The sequence below is a fragment of the Narcine bancroftii genome, chromosome 9 (genome assembly GCF_036971445.1).
Source record: "Narcine bancroftii isolate sNarBan1 chromosome 9, sNarBan1.hap1, whole genome shotgun sequence".
Taxonomy (NCBI): domain Eukaryota; kingdom Metazoa; phylum Chordata; class Chondrichthyes; order Torpediniformes; family Narcinidae; genus Narcine; species Narcine bancroftii.
In genome coordinates this window covers 32,826,602-32,842,813 of record NC_091477.1, presented here as the reverse complement: position 1 = coordinate 32,842,813, position 16,212 = coordinate 32,826,602, and the positions used below count along the sequence as shown (strand labels likewise).

General features: G+C 37.6%; 1 protein-coding gene across 2 annotated transcripts in view; it reads right to left on the bottom strand.

The window, feature by feature from the left end:
* Nucleotides 1-255: 255 nt before the first annotated feature.
* The window catches only part of cltb (clathrin, light chain B), a 21,217-nt gene continuing 5,260 nt past the window's right edge, over nt 256-16,212 (bottom strand). Inside the window, exons 2-6 of one of the 2 annotated variants that reach the window (XM_069898724.1) lie at nt 10,903-10,949; nt 9,766-9,883; nt 6,933-7,044; nt 4,417-4,470; nt 256-778 (exon numbers count right to left, since the gene is read on the bottom strand). In XM_069898724.1, the coding sequence (XP_069754825.1) occupies nt 607-778; nt 4,417-4,470; nt 6,933-7,044; nt 9,766-9,883; nt 10,903-10,949 (503 nt within the window). In that variant the 3' untranslated portion in view covers nt 256-606. The remainder of the gene's footprint in view (nt 779-4,416; nt 4,471-6,932; nt 7,045-9,765; nt 9,884-10,902; nt 10,950-16,212) is intronic. The other variant, XM_069898725.1, reaches the window with a different exon arrangement.

Genomic DNA, 16,212 nt, shown 5'->3' with positions numbered 1-16,212 from the left:
TAAAAACTATTCTAAAATTAAAAAGCCAAAAATACTATTGTTTAGATGTGCTAAAACACTGGATGTGAAATTTCAAGAATGCAGACTACAGCAAGCTCAAAGCTAAGCATTCCTCCTCACTAAAATGCCTCAAGTAGTGTACACTATGAATGTATTTTTAAACCAACCTGTCAGCACGAGACCCAAATCTTTGTTATTTGAATAAACAATGCAATTTAATAACAGCATTAAGAACAAACCTTGAATGAGCAAAAGTTTTAATATTTAACTTTTTAATGCGTAACAGTGTAGTCAACATGATTGTTTTTAAACAAGGGCCAATAAATTGCACTCATAATTCATGCATAAATAATCAGGTGATGCAGCACAAGGACAGTAATTGAGAAAGTTAACATTAATGAGAATCAGGAGTGTTTGAGGGCAACCATATTATCTGCTTGCCCAGAGACCACACAAACAGTTGGAAAATAATCTAACTCAGATTTTGTAATTTACACTGGTTTGGTCCAAACAGGAATGACTAACACCCATCCTTCTATTCTAATGGCCATCAATTTTGTAGGCTGCAATTAGAGCAACAGGAAAGCCCACACATGTAGTATCTGTCTAGCGGACTAATGGTGACTGCTTAAGTGATATCAGTACAGAACGCATACGCGATACATCCTTGGATTGCTTGCTGGTTTTAGGATTGAAATCACAAAGACGTGCTACTCGCTCCCATTCTGTTCCAGGTGTATCTTCTTCACAATCCTGGACGAAGGCCTCTTCTGCAGCTCTAAAATGAGAACCAAAGGTGAGAAAGCAGCATCGCATTTGCCACTGTATATTCAGAAAAATGTGTTGACAGTGGTGAATTTTTTAGCTACTGCTGTCAGCTATTGAACTGTCATCTTCAGTGGGGGCACAAATGTATAGGCAGGAGCAATAATTACTTCACAGTACCCCAAGCAGCTATTCAACAGCAAGTTTAGACAAGTTTAACCAACTCGGAGCGTTATGGCAGAGCTTACCATTTGTTCCTTTCCAACCCAAAGCTTCACTGGATGTTCAAACAATGGGTGAAATGATTCCATCTTTTACTGAAAAGGTTGTAGACCATTTCCAACAAACCCTATTAATAATCTAGAATCAGATATCTATTCATTTATTCATTTTTAAAGATTAAGAATCAAATCCAGAATTTTGATGGCTGCATGTCTTAGAAAACTAAATCATCATCAAATAAACTCCAACTTTAACTTGCTCTTCTCTCAAACCAGCAGAATAAAGGCTTGGTTTTCAAAATGTGTTTCACAAGGTTTTTGCTGCTCCAATGCAAATGTTAAGCATGTTCATATAGCCTAATTAATTGAAGATGGAGGAATTTTCTACTCCCAAATATCTGTGAATCAAGTTCATCATGAAAACTTGCATTCATTCAAGATCACTGAACTGCATTTCATCTGCTGGTGTGCAAATTCATTCAAAGCAAATGAAAGGAATGGTCTGTCAATAAAGTTAACACACAAATGGATGAATGACATCTTTACAGCCCATCAACAATGAATAAGAAAAAATATTGAATGTCTGAGTGATTCATTATATGTAATTTCGAAGAGATACAGCCAAAGCCATTCATGCAGCCTTTGCATATACCACATCTCAAGATGAACTCGAACTCAGTTTATTCCTATTGCAGTTAAGTCCAATTGGTCATTTAAATCTTCAAATTTTATTTTCTTTTTCTTTTGCCAAAGAGAGGAAAGACTTTCCAAGGCCCTTGTTCTGTTTCCTTGGATGGAATGCTCATTCAGGTCGCAATTTGGAAGATTAACCATTCAATTAAGATTTTAGAAGTGATACAAAAGTTATATAAAAACATTACATAATCAAGTTCATAACTCTGGCTTACAAGGTGGCCAAAAGAACAAGCAAATTCTGAAAATCATTCTGGTTACTCCTTAGTCATCTAGATATTCTTTGCATTAATTACTGGGATGATGAACAATCTTGGACGGATGTGAGTGAAAGCAGATTTAGGATTAGATACAGAATTGCAGCATGAAAAACAGAACCAAAAGCAAAGTTCAATCAATACTTTTTTTTTTAAACAATTAAATAAATTCAACTGTACTGTAACAGCAATGAGAAAATGAGATGAAATGCAGATGAGTCGGGGGAAAAAAAATAGCCTGTTCACACCACAAATACCTAGAATTCAAAAAATGGACAGTCTGGCTGTTGACATCTTGAAGCCAAAGTAAATTTACGTCCACCTTGATGCAACTGTTGTTCATTTTTGGCTATCACACGACCATTGGCTTGCATGAGAATGATTGTATTAGGTGCAATTCAGAGAAACATTAATTGATTACGTTCTATAAAGTAAGCCTTTAAGTTTGTAATCTCTTCAAGCTCTTATTGTCACAGACTTGATCTTTGCTTTGCATTGGTGCCATGGATGTTCTATCCCAATTAGAAAGTCTTGGTGGCTCATTTTCTCAAGTCATCTTACAGTTGCAACAAAATTCAATCCAAGAACAATCACTTTTCATCTGGACTTCACAATTTCAATTGTTTAAACTAGGGGTGGCCAAACTACATCCCTGGGCCAACTGCAGCCTGTTAGCCATTTATGACTGACTCATTAGAAAAAATGGCAGTGCTGACGGAGCTGTTTAATAGCAGCGTTACCACTGGTAAAGACCCCCGGAGAGTGGTCTCAGAGCTTCCCTGCATGGTCCAACCGCCCAGCCTGTTAAAAGAATACAGTGATTGAAAACTGCCGGGCTTAATATTGTTTGGCCTGTGACTCCTTATATTTTTCTGTGCATAGCCCACAACCAAAAATGCTTGGCCACCCCTGCTTTAAACCATGACTAAATCAGTCACCTTTAAGTAAATCAATAGAAATTTTGTATTACACTGCAACTGGTTTTACTACACAAATAGTGCTCCAAAACTTTTGTCCACTTCTCACCCTGTTCACCATACATCACCCATTTAAAAATTTGCAGTTTCATTCACTGACAGTATTAATTGCAAAAGCTTCAAGGTTCTCAAACCTGAACAAATAATGGTAGCTATTTCCCCTCAAACTTGCCATTCATCTTAATGCTTCACAAAGTTGAAGGACCTAGTGGCTCTTACAAGCCATTTCGACCCATGAGTCTATGCCACCCAATTTACACCTAATTAACCTATTCCCTTGGCATGTTTTGAACAATGTGAGGAAACCAGGGTCCCTGGGTAAAACCCCCCACAGACATGGGGAGAAGGAACAAATTCCTTACAAAGAGTGTGGGATTTGATACCCAGTCCAATTGCTGAGGCTGTAAAGGCGTTGTGCTAACTGCTACGCCAACCATGTGCACCGAAAATCTCAAATTCTATCATTTCAGATTTAAAGCATGCCATTTATCTGGATTTCAAGTTCCATGGCCTCTGCACCTCTCCTGTAGAAAGTGGCCTCAAATGCTTAATGTCAAAGCTCAATGGAGAAACCTACTATTAAAAATACCTGCAACTGAAAAGTAAATACAGTAGCATGGAGGAAAGGTTTTTAATTTATTAAACTTGTACCAGGACTTTTTAAACAATGAATATGTACAAGGAACAATGGGTGTTGACATCATATCAAAGAAAATTAAACTCAATTCGTTGAAAATAATTGTTCTGCTTTAAATGCACCAAATAAAAAAAAAACAATGCAATGAAGTTAAAACAATTAAAATATGATACGCTCTACCTAATGCTAACATTGCACATGCTCTACCCAAAAACTATTATCAGAGTTTTAATGTCACAACTAATTCCAATGAGTCAGTATCTACAGTTTTGGCTTGCTGTTTGAACAATACCACCACAACTATATGAATGTAGGATTTTGACAAAAATGTCAACTATCTCTGTCTCTACAAATGCTGTCCGACCCTCCGTTCCAGCAGAAATTTGCTCACTAATTTTAACCAAATCCATCCACTGCAGTTGTGGCTTGTGCTGTGCACAAAGAGAGATTAGACAACATTACTACTGATGATTCAACACAAAATATATGTTGATGTATATGGGAACATGTAGATTCAGTGATCCTGTTAAATTAGCTCCAATACATTGTCTTGTCTCACCTGAACAGCTGCTCAAGGCACTGGGGGGGGGGGGGGGGGGGGGGGGAGAAAGAGAGGGGGTAGAGTGATAGATTTTGGAACCATGTCATTACATCAAAAAGTTTTGAGAATGAACTTCTGGCTTTTATCCCCCCTCCAAAGACAATTAAAGTTGGTTGTCAAATATTGATCAACTCTATGCTCTAATCTAAAGATCAGACTGCAAAATAGTCTTAAAGCACTAACATTAACTGAGATTTAAAATTTCAAATATTTTGAAAGTGTTCTACAGCTAAAGTGAAATTAAAAAAGAAAATAGCCAACATACACGTAGCCTATCACATCAGCGAAGGACTGTTTGTAGAAAGCTTCGTCAGCGATCCTATTGCACATGCATGTTAGTCCAGAAAATGAACCAGCAGATCAACAGGAAAGGGGGCATAGAGTTGCAACAGGAACAGAAAAGGGATAAAAGAGGAAGGACAGTGTTAATATTTTAAGCATTTAACTTTTGTCTGGAATAAAGCTTGGAAAATTGTTAGGTGAAGAAAACATCCATTGTAAATCTGCAGTTGAAAAGTGTATTATTAGTTAGTTCAATGAAAAACTAATGTTACCACGGTCATATTACATCAAAGATCCAGTTCTCTCTCCCCCCCCCAAACCAATTGAATCCACTCACTATAATAATTACGTGAACATTCTTGAACATTCAAATCAATACATTCCAAAAATAACAAGCATGCTTTTTTAATGTTATTCCAAATAAAAACAATTATGTAATTTCCCCAAAATCTAGTACAAATACTTCTGCAAACTTTAGTCAACAAAAATTGTATCGTGGGCCACCGAGTCCAACTCCTTCTTCAAAATTTTAAAGAATGCTTTAGTTCCCAATTTCTCAAAATTCTTAATAATAGTCCTCCAACCCACCCAACACTAGCAAATACCTTCTAACATTAGTTGTACTGTATTCAATTCATGCCTCAAATGCTGTCAAAACGGTTGAATCTCAATCTTTTTGTTTTACTTCGCTTACCAATTCTGCCAGATTTCCTCTCAATGTACTCTGCTCTTTGAGAGAACAATTCCATCCATTTTACATCGCACCTCACCCAACAATAACCATTAACTAGCAAAATCTCTGGTCTCCAATGACTCCAGATTGCCAAAGTGTGGTCAGAATTGAACCTGAACCAGCATTTAAAGTTCAGCTGTGCCCCTTTACCCCTGCCTCTTGCACCCTCGTGCCCCTTTACCCCTGCCTCTTGCACCCTCGTGCCCCTTTACCCCTGCCTCTTGCACCCTCGTGCCCCTTTACCCCTGCCTCTTGCACCCTCGTGCCCCTTTACCCCTGCCTCTTGCACCCTCGTGCCCCTTTACCCCTGCCTCTTGCACCCTCGTGCCCCTTTACCCCTGCCTCTTGCACCCTCGTGCCCCTTTACCCCTGCCTCTTGCACCCTCGTGCCCCTTTACCCCTGCCTCTTGCACCCTCGTGCCCCTTTACCCCTGCCTCTTGCACCCTCGTGCCCCTTTACCCCTGCCTCTTGCACCCTCGTGCCCCTTTACCCCTGCCTCTTGCACCCTCGTGCCCCTTTACCCCTGCCTCTTGCACCCTCGTGCCCCTTTACCCCTGCCTCTTGCACCCTCGTGCCCCTTTACCCCTGCCTCTTGCACCCTCGTGCCCCTTTACCCCTGCCTCTTGCACCCTCGTGCCCCTTTACCCCTGCCTCTTGCACCCTCGTGCCCCTTTACCCCTGCCTCTTGCACCCTCGTGCCCCTTTACCCCTGCCTCTTGCACCCTCGTGCCCCTTTACCCCTGCCTCTTGCACCCTCGTGCCCCTTTACCCTGCCTCTTACACCCTCGTGCCTCTTTATCCCTGCCTCTTACACCCTCGTGCCTCTTTCACCCTCATGCCTCTTTATCCCTGCCTTACACCCTCATGCCTCTTTATCCCTGCCTTACACCCTCATGCCTCTTTATCCCTGCCTTACACCCTCATGCCTCTTTATCCCTGCCTCTTACATCGATCATGCCTCTTTACTCCTCTATATCTGCCTCTTCCACCTTCATGCCTTTTTACTCCTTTATTTCTGCCTCTTACACTTTCATGCACCTTTAAAAAAAAAATACCCTTAATCATTTTCTTTTTCAATTTTCAATAATTCATGCATCCTGTTTGATAGATATCCAAAATGGCAAGTTCATCAAACTCTAGTAAAGTAATGAACAAACAAGTGCAGAACATGGTGAAAAGTTAAAAATCATGCGAGGCATACAAATATACTTGCATTGCTTCAAGTACCTGGTTTACGATGAGCAAAGGGGAAAGTCACAATCTTAGTTTTAATATTGTAATTTTCACATCAACATTAGATTTTAGGAACTATAATTTTATTTTGCAATGGTCTCAAGCTTATATCTTGTGCAACTAAAAATGTAGCAGATCAACAACTAGGTTTCACATACATGAAGCCCAAAAGTATCAGGCTACTTGAGCTAAAAGATTGATTGAATCTGTAAACATTTCTGAACTGGTAACTGGAATTATAGGTAATGAATGTTCAACTGGATTACACAATGTCTAATGAATTTCATTTTATTTGAAATAGCCTGTAATAGTAAATATCCAATTGGTTGTTACAGTTAAATCGCACAACAATTTATAAACCCAGTTGTGCACAGTTCAAGTTTAGATACAATTTTATTCTGTAGTTTCTCAAGGATACTCAGCAGCTTTATGTGCAATAAACGATTCAAACAATTTATATTTGACTTTTGAATTTAAAATTAATGAATATTCTACAATCGGAAACCCTTAATTTGCAAGTTCTCAGTCATACCTGTTATTTTTCTTGATTTTCTCCAATTGCTCATTCTGTCGAACATACCACTCTTCCAGTTCTTTTCTTGCCTTTTCTTTCCATTCTAATTCTGCTTTTCGAGAAGCAGCATCTGATAAGGAAATGTTTTAGTTGGAAATTTAAAAATACAAATTATACTTGATGCATTTGATTCTCAGTTTTCCTCCTCGCCACTTTCTAGTTCCAAGTGCACAAATCCTTGTTTTCATTTACAATACTTTAGCAACACATCTGATGCTTCTGGGATCCGAGGGAAATGATTTAAAAAGTCTCCAGGAGTGCAAAGAATAATTATGAGTTAAAAGAATTAAAAGAACTAATGAATGAATGAATGTGGAGGGATTTGGTAAATTTATCAAGGTCCCTTCCATCAATTGAAAAATTTACCAAAAATGCCAAAATTAGCCATTTGACTCACACTAAAAACCATTCAGGTTACAGAAAAGGGCAATTCACTTTACCAGAATAGTGAGCATTTCAGTAAATTAATGAGATTTGGAAAATTAGAGACAAAAAGATGGGGTTGCAGTTTGAAGTAGAAAAATGATAACTATAACTGCACAAAATTATGAACTTAGACTTTAGCAAAGTTTACTAATTAAGGGCAAAGTAACTGGAAATCAAGTGAGTGGATAACAAGACACAGTAGCAGAAATAGGTAATTCAGCCCATCGAGTCTGTCCCACCATTCAATCCTGATCTGATCCATTTTCTCTTCTCAGTCCCCACTACCTGGCCTACTTCCCATAACTATTGATATGCTGGCTAATCAAGAACCTATCAACCTTTGCCTTAAATACACTCAATGACTTGGCCTGTGGCAACAATTCCACAGATTCACCACCCTCTGGCTAAAGAAATTCCTCCAAGAGGATGCCCTTCAGTCTGAAGTTGTGCCCTCAACTCTCCAACCATGGAAACAACCTTTCTGCATCTACTCTGTCCATGCCTTCTAACATTCAAAATATTTTAATAAGATTTCTTCCCCCCCCCCCCTCCTGAATTCCAACAAGTACAGGTCAAGAGCTCCTCATATGATAACCCTTTCATTTCCAGAATCATCCTTGTGAACCTCTGATTCCTCTCCACATCAGAACATCGTTTCCTAAATGAGGAGCCCAAAAATGCTCTCAATACTCCAAATGAGGTCTCACCAGTGCCTTATAAACCCTGTTCTTATCTTCTATTCCTCTAGAAATGAATGCCAGCATTGAATTCACCTTCTGCACCACCAACTCAACCTGCAAGTTTACCTTCAGGCTATCCTGCAGAAGGATTCCCAGTTCCCTTTGCATCTGGGAATTTTCAATTTTCTCCATTTAGAAAATAGTCTGCCCATTTATTTCTTCTACCAAAGTGCATTACCATACAGTTTCCAATTTCATTTGTCACTTCCCTGCCCATTCTTCTAATCAGTCCAAGTCCTTATGCAGCCTCTCGGTTTCCTCAACACCATCTGCTCCTCCACTCAACTTTCATATCATCACCAAATTTAGTCACAAAGCTTTTCATTCCATAATCTAAATAACTGATATACAATACAAAAAGTAGTGAGCCCAACATTGACCACCGTCGTCCATTAACAACTGGTAGCAACCAGGATATAATCCCTGTACTCAGACTCTATGCATCCTGCCAATGCTCTACCAACACTAGTATGTTTCCTGATATACCATGTGCTCTTATCTTTTTAAGCAGCTTCATGTGCAACACCTTGTCAAAGACCTTTTTTTCTGAAAATCCAGATGCATAACATCCACTGCAAGAGTAATATGGATAGAAAAATGGAGGCAAAAGCAGTCTTCATCACTCCACTTACTGAGTGCTTGCATAAATATTAGGCCCATAATAACAGTTAAAGAATGAGAGCTGGATGATTTGGGGCAACATGGTTGGCATAATAAAGCAACACCTTTATACCGTCAGTGATCAGGACTAGGGTTAGAATCCCATGCTGTGTAAGAAGTTTGTACATTATCCACATGTCTGTGTGGGTTTCCCCAGGGGCTCCAGTTTCCTCCCACTGTTCGAAACATACCGGGGTGCAGGCTAATTGGGTGGCACGGACTCGTAGGCCAAAATGACCTGTTACTGTACTTTTTTTTTATTTAGACATGCTAGTAATACAAATAGTTCAATTTTCACTGCCAAAAGCCAATATTTTGGCATGAGCCAACTGGTAGGTTGCAAATTTATGATTAACCCAAAGCCTGTTAAAAATGAACTATAATAATAGGAACTTAGCCATGCTCCAAAAGATACAAATTTTACTTGAGAAAGCTCCACGATACACGACCATTTGAACTCTTGCACAAAGCTTCAAAGTAAAACACCTAATAGGATGATAAACTGCTCCAGATGTAGACTTGAATACTTCAAACATTTTGTATCACAAGTGGATACCCAATGTGTCCAAAATGGCTTAGTTTTATATTCAAGAGTAAATTCTAATAAGCAAAATATTCTACTTTGTTGAGACAAGCTTAAATAAATCATAAGGATATTCAGTTTTAAGGATGAAGTAACAGCTCATAATGATTTAATTACAATAATTTAGCCAAGTATATCAAGTTTGTGTATTAACTAAAGCAGATGGGGAAATTGGTGCAACTTAGTTAACCATGCTTTAGTATATACTGGTGAACTTCTCTTCCATAGTCCAGAAATTCTCAAAAACTACATTTATAGTTTAAGCCTCTCATGAGGAAGAAAGATAAATAGGTTTCATTTAATTAATGGATAATAATATCCATTTCCATTTTATGATTTGCATTAGAGTCTTAATTGTATATGCTCAAAACCAAGTCTTTACCTAGATTTTCTAGACGGGTTATCTGTTCTTCTCTCCATTTTCGGATACTTTCTGGTTCCTGACTCAAGCGGTCTGCACGAGCTATTGCTGCATAACTATCATTTGGACCATTTGATTCCTGTAGAAACAAAGCATTACAAAAATACAACTCAATTTCTATTGGTGGGTCTGCATTGAAATCCATGCTTACAATGTACAAATCTCAAGTATTTAACCTTCAGATTATGATTCAGCATAATATAGTACCCAGAACATTTTTATTGGTCCAATCAGAGATTTTATTTTCTTCATTGAGGTTTAAAGTCGTTTCCAAACTTCTGTCCACCAAATGCTGCATCAGGGTTTGAAACATGAAAATACAAAACACAAACACTGCCATTGCATTACGTGATTTGTGACATCACTACCAACTGATTTATGACATCATTGTCACTTCAGAAAACCTCAAGGGCATTTTTTTTTTTAATTTTTTCCATTTCTCTTAGTTTTACATTAAGAAACTGCCATTTTGTCACCTGTCTAATCAAGCTTACTGCCCAATGCTCTTCATATTAGTCATGTTAAAGTAATATCCTGTACAAAGGAAATTAGATAAATTTCAACCAATCATTTCTGCCGACAGGCAAAGTCTAAGGACTACACAGAAAATCATTTTCTTTCTAAACTGGTTCTTAAAAATTAAGCATTAAAATTGCAACACACTTCACTCCAAGTAATCACTTATTTCCCAAAGTCCATATGCTGGAATTCAATTTAATAACCTTAATATTACAATCAATACTGATCCACGCCTATGCTTATCATGGTATAGATCCTCTACAACATCCATTTGGACTCCTAACCCTCAATGGCAAGATCCAGCATAATCAAGATTTTATATGCACAAATTTTTTCATGTAGAAGTATAAAAAAGCCCAAGCCATAAAATCGCTGAGTCAGTTAAACGCAAAATCAATCCAAAATGAGAAAAATAGCAAATCAACCTTCAAATAAAAAATACAATTTCATCAAAATAACAATTTAAACACTTCCTTTTTCAAATTAATGCAGACCCCACCACTCAACAAGGTGGCATAGGTTGTTTGAGCAAATTCCTCACTCGGAAATTCCTGTAATTAAAATATTTTCCACACTCACCTGATATACTTCTCCATTAACTGCAGTCAAGTCTTCTTTAAAACCATCTAGGGGAGAAAATTAAAAGTTTATTTAATCAAAGCCTCAAACGAATATTTGGGTTGCATTTTAAGTATGCAAACATTGTTGTCAGCAACATCAATTTTTACATTTAACAGGTGAGATTTAACACAAGTTGTCGGATTGTCATTTCCATGGCAAAATTCCAACCCAACAAATTCTAGTCAGAATTGAACTGAATACTCCAGTGATTATTTGCATCAAAATGCTTAGACAAATTAAACAAGCGTTTGCTTCTCCTAAAGGAAAAATATGCAATCTTCAAAATAAAACTGAAATGAAGGCAACGTTTTCTTCACTGAGGAATCAGATACAAATTTCTAGAACACAATCCAAACTGCTGCAATGAGCACCTGGTGATAACAAGACAACCTTAAATAATTTAAGACAGACAGCTACATTTCATTTTGAGGTGACAGATCCAGAAATGCAAGATCTGCCACCATTTTAACCTTTGTTGTTTCAGATAATTGCAATGAATGTCATAATCTCGCCCTCACCAATCCCATGTTCAAGATTTCAGCACATTTAGGCTCAAAAATATTTGTTTGTAGATGTTGGACAAATTAATATTAAAGTAATTGCACGTAGGATATTTAAGAAAATTCAATTAGATATTTTGAATTTGAAGGAATATGCCAAAAAGAATTTTTTAATTTAAAAAAAGTGATTAAAATAGGTTTGCAATCGCAAATGAGAACTCTCAGGTGAAGGTGGGAGGACAAGGAAATGTTAATGAGTAGTACAGAACTATTATATTTCCGACAACTTTCAATGAAGTTATGAGATAAAGATTTAGTCAAGCAAATTGACTGGAAGGCAACAGTGAAAGTGAATGCACAGAAATGTTGCACAGGATTGGAGGTTAGTAGATTAAAATATTATCCTTCCATTCCAAATATATTTATGATAAATTTGATTTGGAGGAAGAGAGGAATAAACACACTGTTTTGCAGGTCATAAAGGATATTAGTGAAATGCCAGCAAAATAGGTACAGGAAAAATTAACTTAACAGGAATACACCACATGGGCCTTCAAGCCAACTTCTCTTTAAAAATTAGATTTGATCTTGGATTCTGCAGTTTCTTTATACACCCCCATGAATTTAAAAAAAAAACATTTGGTCATGAACATACAATTCAGCTTTCACAGTCTACTAGGATAGTGTTCTGATTCATGACCATCAAAAGAAATCTCACCTTGCTAATTAAACCAAATTTGAAATTTTACATGGAAGCATTTCAAGACTTTGGTCAAGAAGAAACAATTAAACATAGGCACAAAAAAAAGGCTTGAAACAGGGCGAATGAATCAGAGGTACAACTTGGCTCCTTAAACATAGGGGCCCAACCTTCCATTCTCCATGAGGTGAGGGGAAAAGCATGCTAATTTGAGTTCAATAGTCCCCAATGCAAAATCTGTACTACTGAGGGTTGAGGACAAGCATAAAGGTAGAAAGTTCTACCTGCATACCTGAGGAGCAGATGGAAATAATACAGCTCAATTTCCATCGCTTCTGCTGCTTTTTGATTATACACAGTGTTTAACAATGACAGGACAGTTGACAAATTGGTTTATAAACTTATAGGACTCCAAGTAAGAGTAATAGAAAGTCACGAATAAACCCAAGGTTTAGTCACAGTGAGGTTATTGCGTCCAGTTCTAGATATTAGAACTTGTAAAGATGCAACAGCTTTAGAAAAAAATCTGCAGGTAGAAACAAGTTATTGTAAGAGAAGATGCTGGAAAACTCAGTAGACAGTATCTGTTGAAAGAAACAGTTAATATTTCAGGTCAGGAATCAGTCTCAAGAACCAAGAGATGAAGGGTGAATATTTTCTCTTCCACAGATTCCACCTGATATGCTGAGCTTTTCCATGCAGAGTGTGGTTTTATTTTAGATTTTCACTGACTGCATTTTTTAAAATATTGTCATCTGAAATTATTCCAGTTGAGAAGCTTTAGTCATGTTGTTAGACTGGAGAAACTGGTATTCCTTCTCTTGAAACTAAGCAGAAAACACACTGGCAGACAGAACCAAGAATCATAGAATGAAGACACTTGTTAAAAGATCTGTTCGCTGGAAGGAAGAATGACATCATCAGATCAATTAAATGGCTAGAGATAGAAAGCTGCAGCGCAAGTCAGGTGGGTGTACTCTTGAACAAGTCACAAAAGTTAACACAACAGGGCTTCAGGAAAATTTGGAAAGTTAATGGAAAGCTGACGCTAATTTCAAGGAAATTGGGGTACAAAGTAGAAAAGTTATACTACAAACATACAAGGTGGTAGTGAGACAATTAATGAAACCTCAGCAAAGATTTACTTGGTGAATCTGGGCACAAGGGATTAAGGAATTATCACTTTTGCTTATGGTTAATCATACAATGCCTTTATCCAGTTTATAAAAGTATTTGGAATCACAAAAGCATTAAATGTCTCATCTAAAATATCCCATTCCAATCGATCAAATGCTTTCTCTGAATCTAATGCTACTGCTACCATGGGAATCTAAGTATTTTGTGCTATATTTACCAAACTTAAAAATGAAAATATGTTATTTGCTGCTTTTCTATTTTTAATAAAACCAGTTTGATCTAAATTTATTAATTTTGACAAAAACTCAACTAGCCTATTAGCTAACAGTTTCGATACAATTTTATAGTCTGTATCCAATAATGATATAGGTCTATATGAAGAAGGCTGTAAGCAATCTTTCCTTTTCTTGGAATTAGTTATTAATTATGTCTTAAAAGATTCAGGTCGATCATAAACCTCTTTCATTTGACCTAATGCCTCCATCAATGCAGATATTAATAGCTCATTAAACTTTATAAATTCTGGTGGGAAACTGTCTTCACCTGGCACCTTATTATTCTGTAGAGACATTAGAGTCTCAAACTTCTTTTCCTGAAAAATTCTTGGACAATCTTATCTTTTTGTCCTCCTTTAACATTAGTAATCATCTCTCAGACTCTGAATGATAAAGTTTAGCACAGAAATCTTTAAAATTAATATTTATTTCCTGCATTTTATAAGTTATCTGTCCTGATAATTTCTAAGTTGCAATTATTATTCTAGAAATCTGTTGTTTTTAATTGCCATGCTAAAACTTTATGGGCCCTTTCATCCAACTCTTAATATTTTTGTCATGTTCTCATTATATCTCTCTCCACTCTATCAATCTGCACGGCATTAAGTCTTAATTTCTTCAACTCTAACAATTTTCGCTTCTCCCCATCTTTATGTACTTGAATTTTCCATCTCCAATTTCATTATTTCTTTATCTAATTGCTAGTGCCTTCATATATTCTCTTTATTTTTGAAGTATAACTTATTATTTGACCTCTTCATTGAATCCCATAATGCAAACTTACTCACAATGGAATCCTTACTAGTGTCTAGAAAAATTTTGTTGCCTCAAAAATCACAAAATTCCCTTTTCAACAAAATAGTATTTAACCTCCATCTATATAACCTACTATATAACTGAAAAACCTCACAAAGATAAGCGTATACAGAGCCGTTGTCATACCCACACTCCTGTTCGGCTCCGAATCATGGGTCCTCTACCGGCACCACCTACGGCTCCTAGAACGCTTCCACCAGCGTTGTCTCCGCTCCATCCTCAACATCCATTGGAGCGCTCACACCCCTAACGTCGAGGTACTCGAGATGGCAGAGGTCGACAGCATCGAGTCCACGCTGCTGAAGATCCAGCTGCGCTGGATGGGTCACGTCTCCAGAATGGAGGACCATCGCCTTCCCAAGATCGTATTATATGGCGAGCTCTCCACTGGCCACCGTGACAGAGGTGCACCAAAGAAAAGGTACAAGGACTGCCTAAAGAAATCTCTTGGTGCCTGCCACATTGACCACCGCCAGTGGGCTGATAACGCCTCAAACCGTGCATCTTGGCGCCTCACAGTTTGGCGGGCAGCAGCCTCCTTTGAAGAAGACCGCAGAGCCCACCTCACTGACAAAAGGCAAAGGAGGAAAAACCCAACACCCAACCCCAACCAACCAATTTTCCCTTGCAACCGCTGCAATCGTGTCTGCCTGTCCCGCATCGGACTGGTCAGCCACAAACGAGCCTGCAGCTGACGTGGACTTTTTACCCCATCCATAAATCTTCGCCCGCGAAGCCAAGCCAAAGATATAACCTACCTTTTGTTCTTCTTCCAATGAAATAGACAAAATTAAAGGTGATTGATCTGATAAAACCCACGCTTGATATTCCACTCTTTGTTCTCTATATTGAAGTTATCCACGAATGTTTTGCATCGAAAAGAATAAAAAGAATAATCTCTTTCATTTGGGTGGATTTTTCTCCATCCCGATATATCTAATTTAGGGTCAAAAGCAAAATTAAAATCCCCTCCCAATATAACTTTTCCCTTGGCATTTGATAAATTCATAAAGGCATCTTGTATAAATTTGCCATTATCTACATTCATTAAGTTCATTGTTCCAAATAAATCTGACAATTCACCATAACATACATCTATATTAATATCCAATATTTTAACCAGTAAGATTTTAATATTGCAGTACCTCTAGCCTTATAATGAAAAGATGCTATTACTGTTCCTTCCCAATCTCTTTTTAATTTGATTTTTTTCCATTAAATGTGTTTCCTGTAAAAAAGCTATGTCTGTTTTAAACTTGTTCATAAACTAATAATTTTTTTCCATTTTATTCCATTCTGAATTCAATTTATCAGCCATATAAACTCTCAAAATCCAATCACCATCCAACTTTCCATCTCCACTCCTCCTACATCCAAAATACTAACTAAATATTTCATAACATTATCATCAGATTTAGGTGTATTAAAGATAAAAAGGAAACAAAGACAGAAACACAACCCGCTCCCCCCCCTCCAAGAAGGCGTACATTATTAACATCTGATCTACAGGAGTTGTGATCAAAAACAACACCCTCGCACTAGATTCCGTAGAGGCCTGGCTCATACTCTCACCTAACTCCCCCGAAGTTAGGCCTCAAATCTACTCAAACTTACAATGATCATTTTTAAAATAAAATAAACAGACGTGTGTGTGTGTCGTCCTCTCTAATATTCTCTCTCCTCCTACAACTTGTATAATTTTATTATACAATAGACAATAGAAAATATACATCCCCAACTGCAATATTTCCACTTCCTCTCTCTTCCCCCCCCCCCCCCCCAAAATATCTCCCAGTTCTCATCTCATTTTCTCAGGCAACGAATCAGCAAACACTTGGGT